The 22,290-nt window shown below is 47.5% G+C and overlaps 3 protein-coding genes across 3 annotated transcripts; 2 read left to right on the forward strand and 1 right to left on the reverse strand.

Annotated features, from left to right (window-relative positions):
• The first annotated feature begins 327 nt into the window (after nucleotides 1-327).
• On the forward strand, nucleotides 328-15,732 carry LOC131285475 (uncharacterized). The gene is made up of 8 exons (XM_058314333.1): nucleotides 328-440; nucleotides 8,719-8,732; nucleotides 10,174-10,644; nucleotides 10,715-11,029; nucleotides 11,124-11,687; nucleotides 11,773-11,879; nucleotides 12,437-12,493; nucleotides 12,569-15,732. Exons 1-8 carry the CDS (start codon nucleotides 328-330, stop codon nucleotides 14,837-14,839), a joined length of 3,912 nt encoding a protein of 1,303 aa, XP_058170316.1. The 3' UTR covers nucleotides 14,840-15,732.
• A 2,067-nt stretch (nucleotides 15,733-17,799) lies between these two features.
• LOC131285477 (leucine-rich repeat-containing protein 28) lies at nucleotides 17,800-20,643 on the forward strand. The gene is made up of 3 exons (XM_058314335.1): nucleotides 17,800-18,154; nucleotides 18,216-18,852; nucleotides 20,508-20,643. The coding sequence occupies exons 1-3, from the start codon at nucleotides 17,800-17,802 to the stop codon at nucleotides 20,641-20,643; spliced, it is 1,128 nt and encodes a 375-aa protein (XP_058170318.1).
• On the reverse strand, nucleotides 20,640-22,223 carry LOC131285478 (alpha-amylase B-like). Its single transcript, XM_058314336.1, has one exon. The coding sequence runs from the start codon at nucleotides 22,221-22,223 to the stop codon at nucleotides 20,640-20,642; it is 1,584 nt and encodes a 527-aa protein (XP_058170319.1).
• Between the last annotated feature and the right edge of the window lie 67 nt (nucleotides 22,224-22,290).

The raw sequence follows: 22,290 nt of genomic DNA on the forward strand, positions 1-22,290 counted from the left end.
CCACCCGAAATATTTCCCTGCTCGAAACGAAGCGAAACGACTCCGGTCCACGAAAGCTGGATGATTTTAATCCATGAAGAATCACTTTGAATGCGCGTTGAGGAGTTGATTTAAGTAAAAATATCCACCAACGAAATTCGGTATATCAAAGTTGGAAGTGAATGGTGAAGTCCTAGGGAGTGTCCGGGAAACACAACGTGCCGTAGTGCTTGGAGTAGGCCACCGGGTGCCGTATCGAAAAAGGATATTGGTTGGATCATTTTGAAGAGATCGGAATCGGAAAGAGTTTCAGTTATCAACTGTTCGGATACACGACCGGAAAGCGCTATGGCGAAGGGGGCGAAGAGAAAAACCAAATGGGTGTCCTTGTCGCTTGCCAACACCACGACCTCGGTAGCGACCGGCTCGGACAGTGAACAGCATCCGCACCCCCACCACCACCACCCGTCGCACCATCACTATGGAGCAGGAGCCGGAGGTAAGTGTGTTTAGAGATGTGTGAATGAATTCCTCTATCGCCGGTCTTCTCGAGCAAGCAAGTCGAACCAAGTCGAAGACCCGCGCGAAGAACGCACATGTTTCCAGGGACGGAAAAGCTGTTTTTAGCGCGTTCGGCGTTCGACCACGCGGGTTCGCCCGTTGCGTGGTGCGCTAGGCAAGGTTGACAGGGGGCAAAAAATAAAACAGAAGCAAAAGACCATCTCGCTCCGTGCTAGAGAGAGTTCCCCCGGGATGTTCCAGAAATAAGTAACGCACCGCAAATCCATCACGCGCCTTTCGACAATTGTCTGACAGCCGCGAGATGCTTGTGGAAAGCAGAGCAGTGGTTCTCAAGTGGTGTGCTTCTATTTGCTTACCGAAAAAAAAAATTGGATTTTTACCGTTTGTTTTCAATCCCAAAAATGACTTTTTGGAAGGTCAAAATTTTAATTTAAAAAAATCATATGTATACGTATTGCATAAATTTTTTTTATGAAAATCAAACACATTAAAATAAGATTTGTTTTGAAAAGTTTGTATAGATTCAACACCATTCTCGCATTGTATGAGCTACATCGCTTTTGCAGTTTTAAAACTCTTAAACTCTCTTGCGAGATTATCTTAATTGAGATTTTGTAAGCTTGTAAACAAAAAAATTAGCTACATTTTCAAACACTAAAAAATGCCATTTGAGATACTTTAGATGAAGCCTGAACGTGATAGAAACTACAAAACTTATCTTTTGCAAAACTATTGACTAAGTTTGAAAGTGGGTTACGAAACTACAAAAGAAGCACTTTTAATGAAACTTCAAAGTACTAAAAATAAGTTACTTTACATTGCAGCAAGTGATGCAATAAAAGAAAAACTCCGTTTTTTTTTATTAAAATCAAACGAAATAAATAGAAATGAAGCTCTATGCATATGGTAGGGCATAACTGCTTTATTGTTATAAACAGAATAGGGTTACGAAACACTGGAAACGGAGCATCTATCAGTGTAAACAGACGGCTTTTTATCTACCAGTTTGAACTGGTAATTTGATGCTTACGGGAAGACCCTGCAGCCGATGCACGCTTTACCCAATGCAGAGAGTTCGAAGCGGGCCGAAAGAAGTAAAGTTGGTGATGTCGTGGACTTAACGATTAGGTAGCGCAGGGTGTCGCTCCAGGGCTCCTGATCTTCGTTGGTCTCCAGCCTCTTACGTTGCCGTACCACCACAGTGCAGCGCCAAGAGATGTTACATTTCGCGCTCTTCCGGCAATTCCATAGGCAGATATACGGCGCTTGGTTGCAGACGGTGGCCGGGAAGAAGCCAGTGATGTTGGTAGATCTAATTATCTGCAGCATTAAACACGATATGCCCATCCGGTGGCGGTCCTCCGGTGTGACGGGGTGTGATCTATTTATCTTTGTGGCTTCTGATGTCCGCTCTCTTTCGCGCTTACTATCGGTATACCTGCACAAGCCAATTATGATATACTTTCTAATCAGAGATAGTGCAGAGCGTGAACAAGCGCGTTCGGAGACACTACACTGTCGTTTGCGACAAGATCCAGGCCCGGGGGCGCGGACTTAAGGTGGCAAACACGTGGTGGTCGTGGTCGGTTTCAGCATTTTCCGTCCTCAGTACGCGTAAACCTCTTCATCCATCGAACATCAAGCATTCGTTGCGGGTTTCAAAGATAAGATATTGGGGCGACATAGGCGTCAAGGAGGGACTCGAAGATATCCGGCAAACACATGGTTTTGAAGCTTATCCAACCTTGCCTCATGGCTGTCGTTTTCTGACACAGTGGTGTGGTTTAATTTTTTCTATCTATACTTCCCAGTCATCAGAGAAGTTTTCATTTCTCTCCAAGAAGGAAATGAAGACGTGCCTCCTAGAGTTGTTCAAAGCAAACACCCCTTAACCCCCGTCGATCCCTGGCTATGTTCGCATGGAAGGGACTCACCTGCGCCTATGCGTTATCAGTGACGCAAGGCGACAGTCTAATGACCAAAGAAAAAGGGAAGAACCCGTCAACATAGAGATTGCTGCACCCCGTGGAAGCCAGTAGGCAAATCAGCACCGAATCCCAATGCTCAGGTGTGCGTTGGGCAAACAATCTCTGCCGTACGGGCGCAACACATGCTCCAGGGGTTATTATCTCATCTACCGAGCTCTTGCATCAGCAAGTAGGATGGTTCTTATTAGTCCCCGCTCATAGTTGCCATCCATCTTCTCTCTGCTCGCTTAGATCGGCGTTTACTTCTCAATAGGAATTATTCTTCCGAATTTGTATTTGGTGTAATCGCGCTGATTGGACCTACACTCAATCAAGCCACAACGAGGAGTGGCCTCTGTGTGTAACCCGCCCTGGTGTCCACTTACTCCTTCAAGCGGCTCCCAGTTTGCGGTTCCTACTTATCTTACATAAGCACCTTCGTACCGGTATATGGGTCACGAGTCCCATGATCGTGATGCTAATGATGGCGTGGAAACCAAGAGCAACGGTGAGAAAAAATGACACAGCAGGCGGTTCAGTCACTGTCCGTCTCCATAAAAAAAACAGGACACAGACAGGATGTGGTCGTGATTTTGTTGGAAGGGGTCGCGTAACGCAGTCGCTCTGACCGGTCTGCTCTATCGATGTTGGTCGCTCTTGGATGCTGGCCAGTACGTTGAAGAGGAGGTGCTTCTCTCAAATAAGCATTGTTCCGTCTAGATCGGAAGCTACGGAACGCCTGAATGTAGGCAATATAGTTTAGAACCAAACCTTTAGAACAGAGTACAGAATAGAACTGTACAACGTGAAACGATAAGAAAGACGTAGCAAGAATACAGCGATAAGCACTGTTCATCGCTAGTACAGCATGGTGTAGAACTAGGATAAAAAGCAGTAGCTAGGATTTAGATATCGCTATAATAGCATCCGATCGTGGGATGCCTTGAGGCCACGAAACTGTCAAAATACATGGAGAACTTGGAATAAAGAAGCATAGGCATTATTTATCAAGGCAATTAGATCCGAAACGGAATCCGACCCACGGTAGTTCTATTTGGACACCTTTTTGCCGTCTAAGTCTCCATAAGTTGGAAAGGAAGAGTACTAGTCTGTTGGCCTGCCCATCGACTTTACTGATATTTCCAGAGCGAGTAACCTCAATCCGCGGAGGTTACTTCCGAGCTCTTTCCATCCAGGCAGTGGTGGCTTCCATCCGCTGAAGTCACTCCCTGGATCCTTCCTCACGCCACGAGGAAGGTCGGTGCAAGTCTGTGTGTAAGTTCGTTCGGCCGCACACCGAACATATGGTCCAGTCGAACCGGATCCATTGTGCTAGTGAAAAGTGAAAAGACAACCCGATGCCACGAGTTAGGCACACCCCATCCAAGCAAGCGGATTCCCCTACGAAGACGCCGAGTGAGTCAAGTGAGCCGACAGCGAGTACTTCAACAAGTGAACCTCAGGACAGCGAGAAGATGGAAAAGGCGCTGAAGACGGCAGTCCGCCAACGAGCGCAGATCAACGCCAAATTACTGAGAATCGAGCAGACGCTGCAGGAAACGAAAGAGCCAACCGTTTCCCAGCTGAAGGTGCTCGCCAAAACCGTCGCGACTGTGTACGCGGAATTTAGTGCCATACACACCACCATCGTAGGCCTAATTCCAGACAGCGCAATGGCAGAGCAGGACGGCGTCTACGACGAGTTCGAAGAAGTATTCTACGAGGCGTCCAATAGAATCGAGGAGTTGCTGCTAGCCGCGGAATCAAAGACAACGAACAACAAGCCTGCCGCGGCTCAAGTTGTCATCCAGCAGCAACCGCTCAAGGCACCGATCCCGACTTTCGACGGCACTTACGCTGCATGGCCCAAGTTTAAGGCCATCTTCGAGGACCTGATGGCCAATGCCGGCGACAGTGATACTATGAAGCTGTATCACCTTGAAAAGGCATTGGTCGGCGAGGCTGCAGGTGCAATTGATGTCAGCATCCTCAACGCTGGCAATTACAAGCAAGCCTGGGAGATTCTGACGGAGCGCTTCGGCAATCATCGAGCCATAGTGGACAGCCACATCCACGGATTGCTGAACCTCAAAAGGATGACGTCAGAAAACTTCCACGAGCTAAGAGCTCTAGTCCAAGAGACTTCCCGGCATGTGGAAAGTCTCAGGTTCCTAAAACAAAACCTGGAAGGAGTGTCGGAACCAATGGTGGTCCATCTGTTGGTTTCGGCTTTAGACAAATCAACCCGAAAAGCCTGGGAAGGGACACAGCGGAAAGGAGAGCTGCCCCGTTACGAGCAGACGATGGCATTTCTAAAATCCCGATGCCAGATTTTGGAAAATTGCGCAGCAGCGTCATCATCAGCTCCTGTGGCCAAACTAAAGGGCAACCATCCGCTTTCTCCGAGACATCCAGCCCAGAAGAGCTATACAGCAGCGGTCATTCAGTGCGAAATCTGTGGTAAGGACCATCCTAATATAAATTGCCCAGAACTGCTGAAAGGGACACCACGGGAAAGAAGTAACACCGCACAAAAGGCAGGACTATGCTTCAACTGCCTGCGGAAGGGACATCAGTTACGGGAATGTCCCTCCAAGAGAAAGTGCTACAAGTGCCAGCGTCGCCATCATACGCTCCTGCACGAGGACGTAGCACCCACCGGCCAGCCAACTATTTCCATGGCAGCAGAAGTAGAACCTCAACCTCCGACCCCAAGAGTGCATCCTCCATCGACAGCGGCAGAGTACGGCGGACCAGTGGTACGGGAACAACTTTCGACAGCGTGTGCATCGCAAACCATCAAACCCAGTAAGAACGTCCTGCTATTGACTGCCGTGGTCAACGTGCTGGACGCCAAGAACCAGCCACATCGCTGCCGCGTTCTCCTAGATAGCGGTTCTCAGGTCAATTTCATTACCGAGGAAATGACCAACCGTTTAGGACTGCCAAAGAGACCGGCAAACGTTCCGATCATGGGAATCAACGCGTTGCGCACGCTCGCTCGCGACAAGTTGACCGTTACCATACAATCCCGGGTGAACAGTTACCAAACAAGCTTGGAATGTTTGGTAACTCCAAAAATAACAGGCACGATCCCGTCGTGCAATATCAACATCGACAACTGGGACATTCCGGAGGGAATAACCTTTGCTGATCCAACCTTCTATACGCCAGACAAGGTGGATTTACTGATCGGGGCTGAGTTATTCTTCGATATACTCAAGCCAAGCCAACTCGATCTTGCCGATAATCTACCTCGTCTGCAAGATAGCCAGTTTGGTTGGATTGTATCCGGAGCCATAGCAGAGCAGCAAATGACCATACCAGCACTGTATTCCCACCACGCTTTGGTCGACATCGAAAAAATGATCCAGCAGTTTTGGCAGATTGAAGAGGTTCCAGACGTCCCGGAACGATCCATCGAAGAACTGGAGTGCGAGAACCATTTTCTCACTACATATCAAAGGGACGAATCTGGAAGGTTCATTGTGCGACTACCGTTTAACAAACAACAAACCCTGTTGAACAATGGTCGCACGGTAGCCCTCAAACGGTTCATGATGTTGGAGAAACGACTGCTTCGCAACCCAGAGCTACAACAACAGTATGTGGAGTTCATCCGAGAGTACGAAACTCTAGGGCACTGCCGACAAATCCGTGAATCCGACGATGTACCCAACCAGCTATCCTACTATCTGCCACAACATGCGGTTTTGCGGCCATCTAGTTCGAGCACGAAATGCCGAGTCGTGTTTGACGCCAGTGCAAAGGCATCTCCAGCCGAGTTATCGCTCAACGACGTGCTGCATGTAGGACCAGTTGTACAGAACGATCTCTACTCCATTGTTCTGAGATTTCGAATGTACAAAGTAGCCTTTTCGGGAGACATCGCCAAAATGTATCGTCAGATTCTCCACGCTAAAGAAGATCAACGTTTCCTGCGGATTTTCTGGAGACCACACCCTTCCGAGCCACTACGAGTCTTCGAGTTGTGTACAGTTACCTACGGTACAGCATCAGCACCATTTCTTGCCACCAAATGTTTGCTCCAATTGGTCGAGGAGGACGGGGATGCCTTTCCGATTGCATCCCGCATAATAAAGGAAGATACATACATGGACGACGTTCTCTCAGGTGAGGACTCGGTTGAGGAAGTTATAGAAGCCCAACACCAACTTAAGCGGCTTCTCAACCAAGGAGGGTTTCCCATCCGCAAATGGTGCTCAAACTCGCCGGAGTTTCTTGAGCATATTCCAGTAGAAGAGCAAGAAAAAGCCATCCCAATGGCCGAACGAGGAGTGAACCAGGCGATAAAGGTGCTTGGGTTACTCTGGGACCCAAAAGCAGATCATCTATATATCGCTCACCAGCCGAAGCCAGTCGCAACAGCTGACCAAAGGGTTACGAAGCTCATCATTTATTCGGAAGTAGCCAAATTCTTCGACCCTCTGGGGTTAGTGTCTCCGGTCATCGTGTTAGCTAAGCTACTCATTCAACGTCTTTGGAAGCTGAAAACTGACTGGAACGACCCCATCGACGAAGGATCGATGAAACAGTGGCAAGAACTCCAACCATCCTTGCAACACGTGCATCGCATCCAGACTCAAAGGTGCGTCACATTTGAGGGAGCAACGTCGTACGAGCTGCACGGATTTTCCGACGCCTCAAATGTGGCCTACGGGGCTTCTATATACCTACGAAGCCTGTTTCCTGATGGTTCAGCGAAGCTATGTTTGCTCACTAGCAAATCCAAACTGGCTCCACAGCACGATGTGTCCATCCCACGCAAAGAGTTGTGCGCCGCTCTTCTCCTCTCCCGGTTAGTACAAAAGGTTTTGCCATCCCTGAATTTGAAGTTCCAAGAAATTGTGCTGTGGTGTGACAGCACAATTGTTCTGGCTTGGATTCGAAAACCATTGAACCAGCTGCAGCTATTCGTCCGAAACCGAATTGCGGTAATCCAGAAACACACGGAAGAGTGTCGATGGGAGTATATAAGGTCTCATCACAACCCAGCTGACATCGTTTCGAGAGGCATGCTACTAGAAGCCTTGGAAACCAACAACCTCTGGTGGAGTGGACCCGATTACCTTCATGAGGCGAGCTATATGGTTAATCCAGCAGATCCTGTTCCTGAGGACGAACTTCCCGAATTAAAAGGAGTGATGGCCAACCCAACCGTGACTATTGAACCATTTTCATTTTTTGAACGGTTTAGTTGTTTTCGAACGGTTCAGAGAATCATGGGATACGTTCTCCGGTTTGTGGAAAATTGTAGAAGACCGTCAACCCAACGACATACGAGCCAGTATTTAACGATTCCCGAGTTGCGCCGTTCTACTGAAGCGATCATCCGTGTCACCCAACTCATCCATCTTGACGACGAAATCCAGCGAGCAGTGAAAAACGAACCATCGAAGAAGTTTGCAAACCTTCGTCCAATCTACTCTGAAGGATTGCTCCGTGTGGGAGGCCGTCTGGATCGGTCTCTTCTACCCTTCGAAAACCGCCATCCTATTATTCTACCAAACAAGGATCCAGTTATTCGTCTTATGGTTCGACAAATGCATGTGGAGTTACTTCATGTGGGACAAACCGGCTTGATGAACGCCCTACGTCAACGATATTGGCTCTTGAACGCACGCTCCACGATTTGGTCTATCACCCGAAACTGCGTCACCTGCTTCAAGACCAACCCAGCCCCCAGATTGGGGGTCGTCTTTGGGTATCGTATGGAAAAGTTAAACCTTTTGTCATTTTCGGTTTCGAGTGGTATTTGCAAAATCCAATGCAGGTACATTTGTAATTTATCGTGTGTATCAATGTTTGACTTCTCTTTAGGTATGTCTCTGTATAGGCTGCATTTCTTAACGCTCCGAATGGTGGACAACGAAGCCACGAAACTACTAGCAACTATTTACCTCTCAGTGGGCACATTTGGTTTGCAAATTTAAAAATACGCCGCCACTACCACGAAGCGTTCGTTAAAAAGTGGCCAAACTTTCATCATCCTTGCGGACTTTGTTTGTCTCGATGCAGAATGAGAATCCGGGCGTACACATGGGGAAAGTAAAGTGCGACTGGGGGCGGGTAAAAAGGAACGCTGTCACATGACTGTCCAATGGTTTTTTTGTGCAGTTGTTGTTGGTTGTTTTTCTGCGCCATCAACCAATCGCGCAACCAAAGCAACCAAATCCCAACCATGTTAGTCCGAAAAAGATCAGTATGCCATGAACGCGGTGTGGATCACGGTTTACGGCGATGGTTTTTTCGCCACCACTTCGAAGCACGGCGGTGAAACGGACGACGGGGCGCGTTTGTGAGTGTGCCGAAGTTTTTTCTTTCCCTTCCTCCCGCCCAGAATTTCCCGCCTTCAAAACAACGGTCGAAGGAAGGGTGCGACCGGACCGGTGTGGTGCGAGTGCACTATTTTTGGTGACGCAAGGACTCGGAAGGAGGCAACATCGGGCGAGAGTGACTGGCACAGCACCGTGTGACACATCGCGTACGCCATTCGATACTTCAACTACCTCTCGATCGAGCAAGCGGGGAGTGGCGAGAATGAGAAACGGTTTTAAAGGTACCACCGGCGGGGAAGGGACGTGCAACGAAACGGCGGAAGGAGGGCCCTCACCTTTCCACCACCAAAACCCTCCAACACAACTTGCACAGTGCGCCATGGTAGTTTCCTACCGTCCGGTAAAAATAGCATACATTTTACGTGCGCCTTTTGTGTTGCCAAAATTGTACAATTTATTTTCCACCAAAGACCAAACAACACTGGCGCTGGCGGGAAAAGCGTGGCGGGAGCGGGCAGGCAGCGAAAACCAGCGAACGTGAGATAACAAACATTCGACATTGTGTGGCGCTTGCATATTTCTATCAAATGCAACGAAAATTGTGGGCCCTTTTTCCACCAACTAAACTTGTGGTTTGTTTAGCTAAAGACGGCAGGAAGTCCTTCCTTAAAATTAAAAAGATTATTCTCTTACCTCAACGTATGTTTGAGAATAGCCGAGTTATCTTTTACGTATTTGTAAAGAATTTCTAAGCAAACCACGAAGCGGTGGTATCAAAATGATCCTTCACGAAAAAGACCAGTCAATTCGATTTTCCTTGCGTTTTCCTTCCGAACTTATCAGTCATAAACTACTAGGATTCAGTTAATCACACCACCATAGTTTTTCTGCTACAAATCCTGATAACACCAAGGATTAACGGTATACTACTGTAAGATTTCGTAATGCCTAACATGAAGGAATTATTAAAATAAGCCGGAATCTCCGGAAAATCAGTGAAAGTTCAGCGATCTATGATTCATACGGTGATAGTTATTCACGTTCTGATTGTTTGACGTAGCCAAATTTCTTGTAGCAAACAAAGCAAATGCAATTATCTATTTTAATCCAAGGTTGATGTCTGTTGCACTGACAGTGACACCCTTAATTTCTTTACGCAAAGAGCGACGAGAACGATGCTCGGAGATGCATTTGAGCACCGTTTGCATCAAACAAATTCATGTGGTGTAATTCCTTTGTCTGTGGCCAAAGGTTTTGCGGGAACTGGGAATGTGCGTGTGGTTTATTTCTGTTCGAGAATAAGATTTGCTTGGTGTTCGTTGCAAGAGAGGCAGCACATATTGCTGATGTTCTTCGATAAGAATTCTTACAAAAATATCTACTCTGTTTGTTCCGCCCTGCTTCAGGTCACCGCCAGAAGACACTGAATGGATCGGACACAACCACGACCAAGCACAGTAGCAGCAGTAAAGAGTCGGCTAGCGGGCTTGACTCGTCGGAGGAGAACAACACGCACGAACTCCTGGACACACAGAGTGGCCATCGAACCGACACCAGCGCGAGTGGCAGCGAATGTCCCACAAATGGAACGACGCCCTCGGATAGGCGCACCGGCGGCGCTTACCATCGGCGCCGTCCGCCACCATACCACACGCGTTCCAGCTGGACCGCAGGCGGAACGGGGACCGTGGCGACGAATGGACGAGGGTCGTACAACGGGGGAAACCGCACGGGTTACTACAACGGTGGTGGTTACTACGGACGGAGATCCTACTACGACTCCCACTCCAGACGGCCAGCAAGCAAAACGACCTCCGGTGAAGGAGGTGGAGAGGGTGCAGGTGGTGGCGGAGGGGGAGGAACTACGGTTAACGATGGTAAGCATGCTGCGTCGGAATAAAGCTCGTCGTGCTAGAGGAAAAACCTCATTTTCCCCCTTGTTTTTAGATGAATACACACGAATCACGACGCCTCGACAGGATGTTCTGTTTAAGAAGGGCTACCTTTCGCGTCCGAAGCCGACGACGACGGCGACTGCCAGCACGTCGAACGAAAATACGGCGTCCAGCTCGATCGCCGGCACCACGAGCGAAGGCAGCGACGGTGGCAACGGCGGGGGTAGTAACAGCATTTCCACGACGGAATCAATCACTTCCGAGTACGGCGGCTCGTTCGCGGCCGACGGTAGTCCACTGTTCGACTATCCGTATCCGTTTCTACCGTGTGGATACTTTACCGAAAATGGAGTCCTCGTGATGAACGGTAGGTTGTGCCTTAGTTGTTATCTGAGGTCCAAAAATACGATAAACTGTCTGCTTCTTATAGTAATCTATATTTAATTTGTTGTTTTCGACAGGATTCGCTGTGGATAATAACGGTTACTCGTACTTCAACGGCGGCCAGACCTACATCTACCCTCCGAACTTCAACAACTGCCAGCAGCAACCACCCTCGACGGTGGAACCGACCGACTCGATGCCATACCCGGCAAACGACGAAACGAACACGAACAATCCGGAGGACCAGTCGACGCCGACGATGGCGGAAGTGGTCGTACCGGAGGGTGGCATTACTCCGACCGATGATTCCTGTAGAGTAGATGTAGGGGCCGGAGGTGACGGTGGTGGTAACCCTTCTTTCCCTCCGACTACAACCTCCGTGGACCACTGTGAGCCAGTGGAGCATGCCTCCGATCTTCCGGCTTGCTCGGAGTTGCAGGAAGAAGCTCCAATCGATCCGAATGCCGTTGGCGATGGGGTGGCTGCGGAGGGTGAAATGACGGTTGTGCCGACCCAAGAGGTGTCCGACTATGAGAACGGCTTCTATCAGTTCAACGATGGGTACGATTTCGCGCAGTTCTACAGCTCCATCTATTATCCTAGCTGGTTGATGGAACAGTACCGATTGTATGACGATACAGGTAAGATCAGATATATTTATTTAGCATGAAATATGGAGGTTAATAATGTGCGGAATTGATTTAATTTTATTTCACCAAACCAAAGGGGCACCGATCTACTGCCCGGGAGAGTATACCATGCCAAACGGGGACGTGTACACGCATCAAACGAGCTTTAAGCGACGCAAAAAGCGATTCCGTCACTTTGAGGAGGTAAGTGCTTTGAAAAATAACTTTCTATCGCTTGTTGAAAGATTTGTTAAAATAATGTGAGTTGTAAATTTCTTGTCAACTTCAGTAAAACCAGTGTTATACTAGAAATGTAATAATCATGAATAGTTTAAAAAAATTTGAGCATATTGTTTTAACACAGCTCAGTGTTAAAATGTTTGATAATTGTGTCTCATTATTCGTTTCATTTCTATTGTTGAAACAAAAATCAAAAATTTTAGACGAGCAAGTACACGTCTCGACTCATGTCTTATAAATCTAATCTACATAACAGTTTATTTTAACTCTACTAATTTTAATATCTACTTATGTGATATACACATCTTAATGTTATCTTTCATCAACCGATCCTTTTTGGATCGTTGGATTAACATGTTCGAGCTAAATTTTTCGGAAATCGGTTGCAATTTTTGTTACTAAAATTCAGTTCTTAAATTTTATTACAATGAAAACTAATACTTCGGACATGTATTTGATGTGTATTTTGTTGAAGCTTGCTTTATAATCTTCTTCTTTTACCTCTGTTTCCAATTTATTAGAACACTGGAGAAAATGGAACCACTTACGATGCAGGAGACGTATCCAGTACAATGGTGGTAGGTGCTCTAAAGAGATATAAAAAAATTAAAATATAATGATGAATTTTTTAAATTTTGTTTTATCAATTCTAGGCTGAAGGTAATCCACCCAGTGATACCTTGCCTAACGGCGTGACTCCTGTCAGTGGAGATTCAACTCACGAGCATCAGCTTAATGTCGACGTGCAAGAGTTTTTACCGTCCACCACTACTACCGCCCCGGTGCAAAATGGTGGAAGTGTTTCATCCGATTCCGAAGCGGCCAAACTGGACAAGAATCATTCTCCTAGAGTAACGAAGAAGCCACCACCAGCAGTGAAACACCCGAAATCGTCCTCAAACTCATTACCCACTGGTTCTACCGCTGCTGTCGGTCAGACAAACGGCACGGCAACGGCTGTACGACCGGTTGCTGCGATGTCGCACAAGATTCGGAAGAAGGATCTCATAGAATCGACACTTGCCTTCGCGGAACAGAACATTGATCTCACACGCTCGAAGGCGCTCACCAACGGTATGTCGTCATTGGAAAGTGATCTTGATTGTTGGACGACCATCGATCGCAATGGGCGAAAGAGGAAGGAGCAAGTGGCAATCGTGAAGGAGAAGCAAGTTCCTGCGCACGTTGATCAGCGACCCGTAGTTGAGAAAGCTGCATCACCGCCCGCCAGCGCGCCTTCCCCAACCGTAACCGTTTTAACGGACGATGCCAGCACTACCGGTTCGCTGGACTTAAACAATAAGAAAAACCTGCTGAGCACTAAGAATAAGAAAAAGACAAAACCCAATAAAAGACAGCAGCAGCGAATGTCGGCCAGTGGCCTTCATAGGCAGCACAAGCACGAGGGCTTCCAGCTGATCGAACCGGAGTTCCCTTCGCCCGTCGGCCATCGGGCCAGAGGAGGTTGTGATAGTGTGGACAAGGATGACCAACTCGATACCGAGGGCTCCCAGGAGGAGCAACAGTCCGAGCAGCATCCGCTGGAAGAGATTCCCAATGGAGAGTTGTTGGAGGAAGAAAAGAAAAATGAGAGTGTTGTTCCGCCAACTGTTGACCCATTGGAGGTTATTGCGGAGCAAATAAAAGAAGAAGAACACAACGCGATGGAGCAGATTAAATCGGTGGAATTGAATTGTGATAAGGATAACGAAACGGTGCCTGCCGAAGCGCCCCCGATGACGCAGGTGGACGTCATCGAGGAGCAACAGGAAGCTCAAGATATGGTGCTGCTAGCAACTCCCCCACAACCACCACAATCACCAACGGTGTCTGCTATTGCCGTGGTAGAGGAACCGATTATTGTTAAAAAGACTGAAACTGACCTACAGCAAAAGCCACAGATTGAACAACCGATGTGCGAGGAAGAGCAGAGCTCTGTACAGTGTTCTGTGCCCTTGGTTGTCGTTGGTCAAGAGGAGCAAGCACTCAAAGAGGTCTCAATCTTCGAACAACCAGCCTCTCGGTCCGTTGCAGAACCAGTGCCTGAAGACGAGAAACTCGATGGGACACAGTCCCCTGCGGATGATGACCAAACGATTGATGAAATATATTCGAACAAGAACGTGCTAACCAGTGCTGCCAAACAGCTCGCGTTGGGTAATCGGCGAAGTCTTCAGCTCCTGCAGGAAAAAGACAATGACGTGGGTGAAGCAGGACACGATCATGCTGGTCGATTGGAAGAAGAAGACGAGTCTCGTGGCAAGCGTGGCAGTGTGTCGGGCGTTGGCTACACCGAGAGTATCGACTCGGGACTGCAGAGTCCGGTGTCACCATGCGGTGGCGTATCATCGCCGGAAGCATCGGCGATGGCCAGTTCAATCGCGAGCGATGAGGCAACGCCGGGGTCACCTCCATCGGAGGAACCACCAAAACCACTGACCCAGACCGTCGCTACGTGGCTCCTGCGTAAGCTGGAAGTGCACGATTTAGAGGAAGTATTTGTTCTTCCGAGCGATCCGCACCTCTTGCAGCGCCTCGAGCGGTTCCAGTTGCTGCAGCGTGGCGACAATCGGTTACGCGCCGGAACCTTCTCTTCCGACTCCGAAGACGTAGACGACCTGGAAGATGAAGACTCCGATAGCGACTACATGAGTGACGGTCAGGGCAGACACGATCGTGCTGCTGATGGCGCTTTCAATACCCTTGCAATACCCGTCAATACCGAACCAGGTGCTTCTCCGACTGAAAACGATGCCTCGCTAGCTAACGCCAAAATTCAGCTTCCCTCGGAAGGAACAGCACCGACGAAGTCACCTGTACTTAAATCTAGTGATAGCCGTAGCATTAATTCCCAACCAGGTGCGCCTCGTGAAGCTGCTTCCTCCGGTTCCGTCGGTGATTCAAAACGATGCGTCATCATGTAGGAGGGGAAGGAATACGGATCTGTGGAACAGTTCGTCACGCAAATTGTTCGACGAGCTCAAGCGACATCATCATTATCACCGCCACCATCCATTCGTCATCGTATACATATATTAACATAAACCTAAGCCGCGAGCAAACCCCGCATCTCCCCCCACAGTAGCCGTACGACACACCGCCCAATGCCTTTTCCCCATGTTTTGATTTGGAGATACCTTTAGACGTTTAGATGCGGTGGGGTTTCAACTGCTGCTTAAAGCGATCACTTAGCGCCAAGAAAATGCCATAGGATTGCTGGTGAGAACGTACTTAAGCACAAGAACTGAACTGGCAAAAACTTTGTTGGGAAGAAAATCGACGATAAAAGTGAGTCGAAGATCGCAAACCACGGAAAGCGATGAGTCATGCTATTGTTACTACTGTTATTGAAGATCAATCAATTATCAACACATTCTGGCGATGGAGGGCAGCGTTAAAATTCTAAATGATGCGACCACAAGAATTAAAACAAACTACCGGAAGTGTGCTTCTTTTGAAACGTAGTACGTAAGCGCTCCCGTTCGCTATGTACGTTCCTTGGTTTGATAAAACTCTTATTTTTGTTTCGTATATTTTTGCGTACGTTTTTAATCGTTTTGTAGACTTTTAACGACCCAGTACTCACCAAACCCGGCCTCGCCTCGCTATGGAACTCGATTAGTGCGCTTACCGCGCCACCATTGTTGAAAAGTAATGCATATTACAAGTTAATAAGGGCAGTAATTTAATAATTATTAATAGCAAACATACCGAACGCAGGCGAGTTACAAATTTAAGAAGCAACGGGACAAAAGAAACAAACACCGTTGAAAGGATAAGACATTACTAATAAAGATAAAGTAATAAAAGAGGAAAATCAAACACAACCTAAAAACTGTTGGTTTTGTGATGAAAAATGTGTTCGACTTGTTTTTTTTTTTTTTATTTCCTGGTTCTGATGACATGATAATGATAACATTTATTACATTTAAAAGTATTTACAAAATGGGTAGGATTGGTTTTAATTTGAAGAAGTTTGTCAACAACCCGCAGCCTACTAAATAAATTTATGTCGATAAAACCCATAAAAATTCGGTTGAGAAATACTCCCCACTTCACAGCAGCCCCATAATATTAGGTAGAAGAAAAGTGAGACAATATGCACCGGCATACTTGTAGTTACAAAATGTAATTTATTACACACATTTTAGAAAGTATTGAAATGAGATATTACTGTCAGACATTTATCAAATACGGAAATATGTCATTTAACGATAACAGAAAATAAATTGATTCATAACTCTTGCATTCAACTCAAGGTTGTACATATTCTGCATCAATTACTCACAAATGATAATTTTTCTATAACTTACGTTGAATCATATAATAAATCTTTGATTTGCTGGTAGAGTTGAAGAGCCCCCGTACACTCAACAGATATCAATTATATGTAAATAATACCACATATAACTGAAATTTGATTATTACCTGTGCTTTCTGTTCCATGATTTCGGCAACGTTGGATATAACATTTCAATTGATTAAAAAAAATGTTATTTCAAATTAATTTTCTTCAAAATCTCGGTGCTTTTAACAATTTGAGAGTTTGTTGAGTTGAGAAAAGATTGAAAAGGAGTTTTCCTTCAAAATATGGGGTGATTTTTTAAACCTGACTGCGAGCAATCGAAGTTTTTCAGTTAAAAGGAGCACATTCCTTCACCTCAACTGGATTATTTCTTAAACACCCCAAAAAACTAGCTAACCTTTCGATGATCGTCTGTGAAATGGACCGTGAAACCCTGTTGTGATGTGCAGTTGAACTAGAACCTAACCCCACCGGTCTGCATCCCTGCAATTCACTGACCTTATAATTCACCGGACGGACACTTTCCCTCCCCAACTCTACCGCTCAGGATATCCTTGACCTATAATGTGCCCAACATGAAACGAGTTATTCTTGGATCGTGTCACGGTGCGTCTTTTGCCAGCATTTCGTAATATATTGCCGCGGGTTGGCGGAAAGGGGCACCGGCTACGTTCATGTTGATCTCTATTTTATTTCGGAAAAAAAATCTAACAACATGATCGCAAAGCAAGAGAAGGTCGCGCAGTAAAATGAACCATACGACAGTAAAGAGATGCAGAAATCAACACATCCAAACGTCCAACCGGTGTGCCGGAAAGAGAAAGTCCTGCCGTTTGTATTGTTTTCTCTTTTCCGTACCGTAGACGGGTGATAAAATTAGAAATGGCGGTCGAATGGTCACTGTTTTCGACCACCACCAACAGCGCCACCACCTGCAAAGTTGATCAACAACATTTTACGGTATGTGCGATCGATTAAGCATGTTGTTTAAACAATATTTAAAACGTTTACGATGAGTTCGTGCACCTTTGCGGAATTGGAGCCGAAAGCAAAAAGGTAAAAAAAGAGTGTTAAGATAAATCACATTAACTTAGCGCATTCGATAAGAAGTCTTGTTGGAAATAAAAGAAACTGTAATTTGGACAGTTGTTAAACATACGATTTAAAAATGATTTATTCTGTCAAAGTGACTTTCGATCAACGTGAAAATACCAGCCATGATGGTTCTTAAAGTCGATCTCCAAAAACAACCCACCATCAACCATCGTGGACACCCTCGTGTGGGGGGTGAGTTGTATAAGTGCGCTCGATTGGTCGTTTGGCGTGGTATTTGATTTTTTCCCCATTATTACGAAGAAAAAACGTAAGGAAAACAGTAAACCAACACAAGCATAGGATTAATCGGCAGCGCATGTGCCGAGGTTTTGGGCAAATTTTTGGGTGACTCGAAAACAGCTGAGTCGAGATAGTTTGAAACGTTGCCACCGAGTAGCACAACCTTTGAGCTCGATCGCTTTGGGAGTCGAAAATTTTGAAATCTGCTCTAAGTGAACCGTGGTGTAAGAGTCATCCCTCAGGATGGACGGTGGTGGTTTCCGGAGTGTGCTGCACCTCAGCTACCGTGATTACCGCTCGGTGCCGGAGGAGGAACTGAGGGGCGACGGTAGCGACGAGATCGAGGAGGTTTACTTGAAGGAAAACCTGATCCGCGACTTTCCCAGCTGGTTTTTCGTGGACATGTGTCACCTGCGGTTCCTGTGTCTGGCCGGGAACGTGATCGACACGCTTCCGGCGCAGATCGGTCACTTGGAGTGCCTCGAGACGCTTGACCTTTCGGACAACTCGTTGCAACGGTTACCGCACACGTTAGGCCAACTGGGGCGGCTAACGAGGCTGCTATTGAATGGGAATCTGCTTACCCACTTACCCCCAGGTGAGACCAAAGTACGCTTTACAGGTTAGGTTTCATCTTCTAATAAGCTTGTTCGTTTTAGAGCTTGGACACTTGAAACGGTTGGAAGTGTTGGAGTTGCGCAAGAATCGTCTCACAAGTATCCCCGTTGAGCTCAGCCTGTGTCTTACCCTTCAGGATCTTATCCTTGACGACAATCCAGGCCTCGTGTCCATTCCGACGCGCCTCTTCAACCTCCCACGGCTTTGCTACGTTTCTGCCGAACGTTGCAATCTGTTCCAGCTTCCATTCGCCATCAACACAACAACACTGCAGTTCTTGCGACTGTTCGGGGGAAATCACAGTCTCACCCACTGTCCGCTGGCCCTGGAACGGTACGCCCAACCGGACTACGACGCACTGGCGGACCGGATCCGGCGGATACGCAATCCACCCTGCTACCGGAAGGTCCAATGTCTGCCAGTGCCGTACGTTCTTAACTTTCCCGCCGAACTGCTCGCCCTCAAAAGCCATCGCGACGCTTCGCAGTCTCCAGCAACACTGCTAGAAACGACGTTACGAGCCTGTGCCCTGTACGGTGTTGCGGGGGAGGTTCTTGAAAAGATCAATCTTCCTTGGGCTCTCTCCGACCGGTTGCTTCACGGACCGGTGGCTTGCTGTTCCAGTGTACCGTGTGGAAGGGACCTATTCACTGAAGCTGTGTTGGTGTTGGTTAAAAGGTAAGCCATGTTTCACACATTGTACGTTCGATCATGAATTCGCCATACTCTGATCGAATGCCGTGAAGTACCATGCGCCTCCATTGCACCCGCCTAACAATCGGGTTACGTTAATCAATAACTTACGTAAATAAATTTTATTGTTTATTTTCTATCAGTTCATAATTCAAATGAAAAAGCTCATCAACCTCACGTTACTAGCGATTCACAGCGCGTTGGAAGCTACACGTTAGATTTTAACGTGATAAGAATTAATTGATCACATAATTTCTCGGTCTTCTTTCGAAAAGTTTTCTCCTGGACGGAAGTTTACAGTTACTGATCAAGCTCATCGGTAACCAGCCAAAGACTCATGTTCATAGTCTCAAAAAACAAATTTAAATTTTAATTTTTTTTTAATTACGGCTTATTTATGTCAGTTAATAAAAAATAGCGCTTCGTTAACGTACGAGACACTTTAGGTTCGTTCGCAAAGCTAAACTATCTCACAAGCTATTGCAGTGGAAAGGAAGAATTTGATTTAAATTGAATTTTAAGGAACTTTAGCAACAACATTTATTCAAGAAAATAGTATCCAGTCCACATGCAACATGCAGTTGATGTTGGAGAACAAAAACATATTTGTTTTATTTCTTTTTGCATTCACTCATTTGTGTATTAGAAAGTTGTTAATGCCTATTATAGTTTTTATGTTGATACTCAATGGATGAAAATATTTGTAAAACATATTGTTAAGACTTCATTTTGACGTTTTTTGTTGTAAACTTGCGAAAAATCAACATTAATCGATGAGATGTGCATTTTTCGTTGGTTAAACTTAACTAGTAACATTTATGTTTTATGATTCTGCTCGCTAAAACTATAAGCCCGGTTCTTTGCCTAAAACCTAACAAGTTTTAGTAAGTGCAAAGCTGCCGTGCCTGATTCGATCGCGATCGTCGGAAACTGTACATTGACCCCGATGGTTAGCATGCACCCACATCAACTGATAACGGCTCCCATTATCGGCGAGTGGCCCAAGGCTTATTCATCGGGTCAGGTCCTACCGCAACAGTAACATTTCTTGATGCTGCTCGGGATTAAACGATGAGATTTGCTATAGTGGTTTACTATAGTGTTCTCGATCGAGAAGCTGATGTAAAATACCTATCACATGGATGAATGCATCTATTAAAGAAGTATAAAGAGCTTTTCTGCTTATCAAATGAGAGTTCACTGAACTACCTGGAAACGTCAAGAAACACCAAAATGTTCGTACTCTTGTACGTATGTTGCAAAACAAATGTATCAGTTGCAAAAACCGATAGTCAAATAATCAAAAACCGAACCCGTACGCGACGCCCTGAAAGGAAATTTATGTCATCGTCTTATCGTGATTGCCACCGTGCGTTTTCTTTCTTTCGTTTCTTCGTACCTAAAAGATGTGGAAAGATAGCACGTAACAGTTTGATAAAGTATATGGTTATCGGTTTGCGAAACGGGTTGGTTTCTCCCATAGGGAAGTACAACCACTTTGAGAAACAACAATGGTATCAGTATTGCCTACCCCAAGCGGTAATCGATGTCGCTTTCGAATTGAATATCAGATAAACGCAAGACGCAGTTCGAAGCTTGTGTGCTTATCAAGATTCTCTCGTTGGTTGGTTTATTTGCAGAAGAGAGTACGCCCGAAACTTCCTCCTGAGTGCGCTGTTCTGCTCGAAACTGTGCGCCTTCCGGTGGCTGCAGTACAACGTCGACACCTACGAGGAGCTTCCTTGGGTGGTGCCTCCGGCTTACAGGCGAGACTAAACGGAGAAAAGAGGAAAAGGAGGAGTGATGCGTATGAAAAAATCAAACCAGTAACCAGCTGTCCCTAGGTGACCTACCTCACTGTGGATGGCGAGCACTCCGTCCTCGGCGGTGGCGGAGATGAAGATCGAGGCGTACCCATTCGGCTCCACTATCACGCGCTGGCCGGTGCAGGTTTCGCCTTCCTTGGCGCCGGAAATGACATCACAGTAGATACCGGCCGGTAGACCCGTCTGCAGGATGACGTTCATGTCGACCGGCTCGAGATTGAACGCGACGAAGCCGACGGAGCCGCGCGCGAATGCGATCTGGTTGTTGCCGTTGTCCCACCAGTGCTGGACGGGCGTACCCCAGGCCAGATTGCGGAACCGGATCATGCTGTAGATCTGACGCCACCGATGCTCGCACACCCACCCGCCACCGCACGACTTGTCATCGTTGATGATGGGCGACAGGAGGTTACCCTGGGCATCGGACGGCGGACCCTGGTCGGAGTAGGTGAACGCGAACGAGCTCATAGTGCGCAGCTGTCCGTAGGGGTAGGCCGCCGCGAAAGCGGTCGCCATCTTGTACTGTTTCGGCTGCTTGTACGTGAGGATTCCGTCGTGGCCGCGCTGGTTGTCGTGGTTGTCGATGAACACGAAGGCATCGCGCGACGGCAGAAGACCCCAAGCCTCACCAAAGTTCGACAGCCACCGGAGTGGGTTGTTGCCGCTGAACGCACGTCCCAGCTCGGACGAGAACATAAACTCCGTCACCGTGCCGAGGTGAGTGTACTCGTACTTGCGGACCACTTCCTGCGGGCCCATGTCGATGACCTCCTGCGCGAGGAAGGCACGCGAGCCAGGAGCGAAGCCGTACGCCGTGTTGAGGTTGTTCAGCCGAGCGAAGATCACCTCCATGTCTTCGGGCCACATGTGCTTGGCGGCGTCCACTCGGAATCCGGCCACACCGAGCTCGATCAGGTGGTTCAGGAAGTCGACGATACGGTCGCGCACCCACGGGACGGCCTGGTTGAGGTCGTGCAGACCTACCAGCTCGCAGTTACGGATCTCCACCGGGTCGTTCCAGTTGTTGATGGCACACGGTGTGTTGAAGTCGGGCCAACCGTACGGAACCGCTGGGAACTGACGGTCGGAGGGAATGGCCGTCGAGCTTCCGGTGCCCGGTGCCGGTTCCACCGGCTGCGTCGCTCCCATGTGGTTGATGATGATGTCCACGTACAAACGCACGCCAGCCGCATTGCAACGGCGCGACATCTCCGCGAAGTCCGCCTCCGAACCGGAGCGCGTCTCCAGCTTGTACGAGATTGGCTGGTAGCGCTCCCACCATGGGCGCGAACCGTCATCCAGTCGGACGATAATGTTCTCGTTGGCCGGCGATAGCTGGACGCCACCGTAGCCCTTCGGTGCGAGGAACCGCTCACACTCATCCGCCACATCGCTCCACTTCCACTCGAACAGGTGCACGATTCCGCTGCGGCCGGCAGTAAAGTGGGGGTCATGTTGACCCACCACCATCTGACTGCCGACGGACAACAGCGACAGCAGGACGAGCCCGAGGCGCACGGAAGATGCCATACTTATCGATTATTTTTTCTCTACCAACGACCCACTGCCTGGCAGGTGTTTCGCTGAACTGGACCAA

This window comes from Anopheles ziemanni, chromosome 3, assembly GCF_943734765.1.
Source record: "Anopheles ziemanni chromosome 3, idAnoZiCoDA_A2_x.2, whole genome shotgun sequence".
Classification (NCBI taxonomy): domain Eukaryota; kingdom Metazoa; phylum Arthropoda; class Insecta; order Diptera; family Culicidae; genus Anopheles; species Anopheles ziemanni.

What these genes read in the sequence shown, in the direction of transcription:
- LOC131285477 (XM_058314335.1), top strand. Translation starts at nt 17,800, where the DNA reads ATGGACGGTGGTGGTTTCCGGAGTGTGCTGCACCTCAGCTACCGTGAT. An exon ending in GCTTACCCACTTACCCCCAG is followed by an intron (nt 18,155 to 18,215) that starts GTGAGACCAAAG and finishes TGTTCGTTTTAG; the next exon opens with AGCTTGGACACTTGAAACGG. An exon ending in GTGTTGGTGTTGGTTAAAAG is followed by an intron (nt 18,853 to 20,507) that starts GTAAGCCATGTT and finishes GTTTATTTGCAG; the next exon opens with AAGAGAGTACGCCCGAAACT.
- LOC131285475 (XM_058314333.1), top strand. Translation starts at nt 328, where the DNA reads ATGGCGAAGGGGGCGAAGAGAAAAACCAAATGGGTGTCCTTGTCGCTT. An exon ending in CCGATTGTATGACGATACAG is followed by an intron (nt 11,688 to 11,772) that starts GTAAGATCAGAT and finishes ACCAAACCAAAG; the next exon opens with GGGCACCGATCTACTGCCCG. An exon ending in ACGTATCCAGTACAATGGTG is followed by an intron (nt 12,494 to 12,568) that starts GTAGGTGCTCTA and finishes TATCAATTCTAG; the next exon opens with GCTGAAGGTAATCCACCCAG.
- LOC131285478 (XM_058314336.1), bottom strand. Translation starts at nt 22,223, where the DNA reads ATGGCATCTTCCGTGCGCCTCGGGCTCGTCCTGCTGTCGCTGTTGTCC.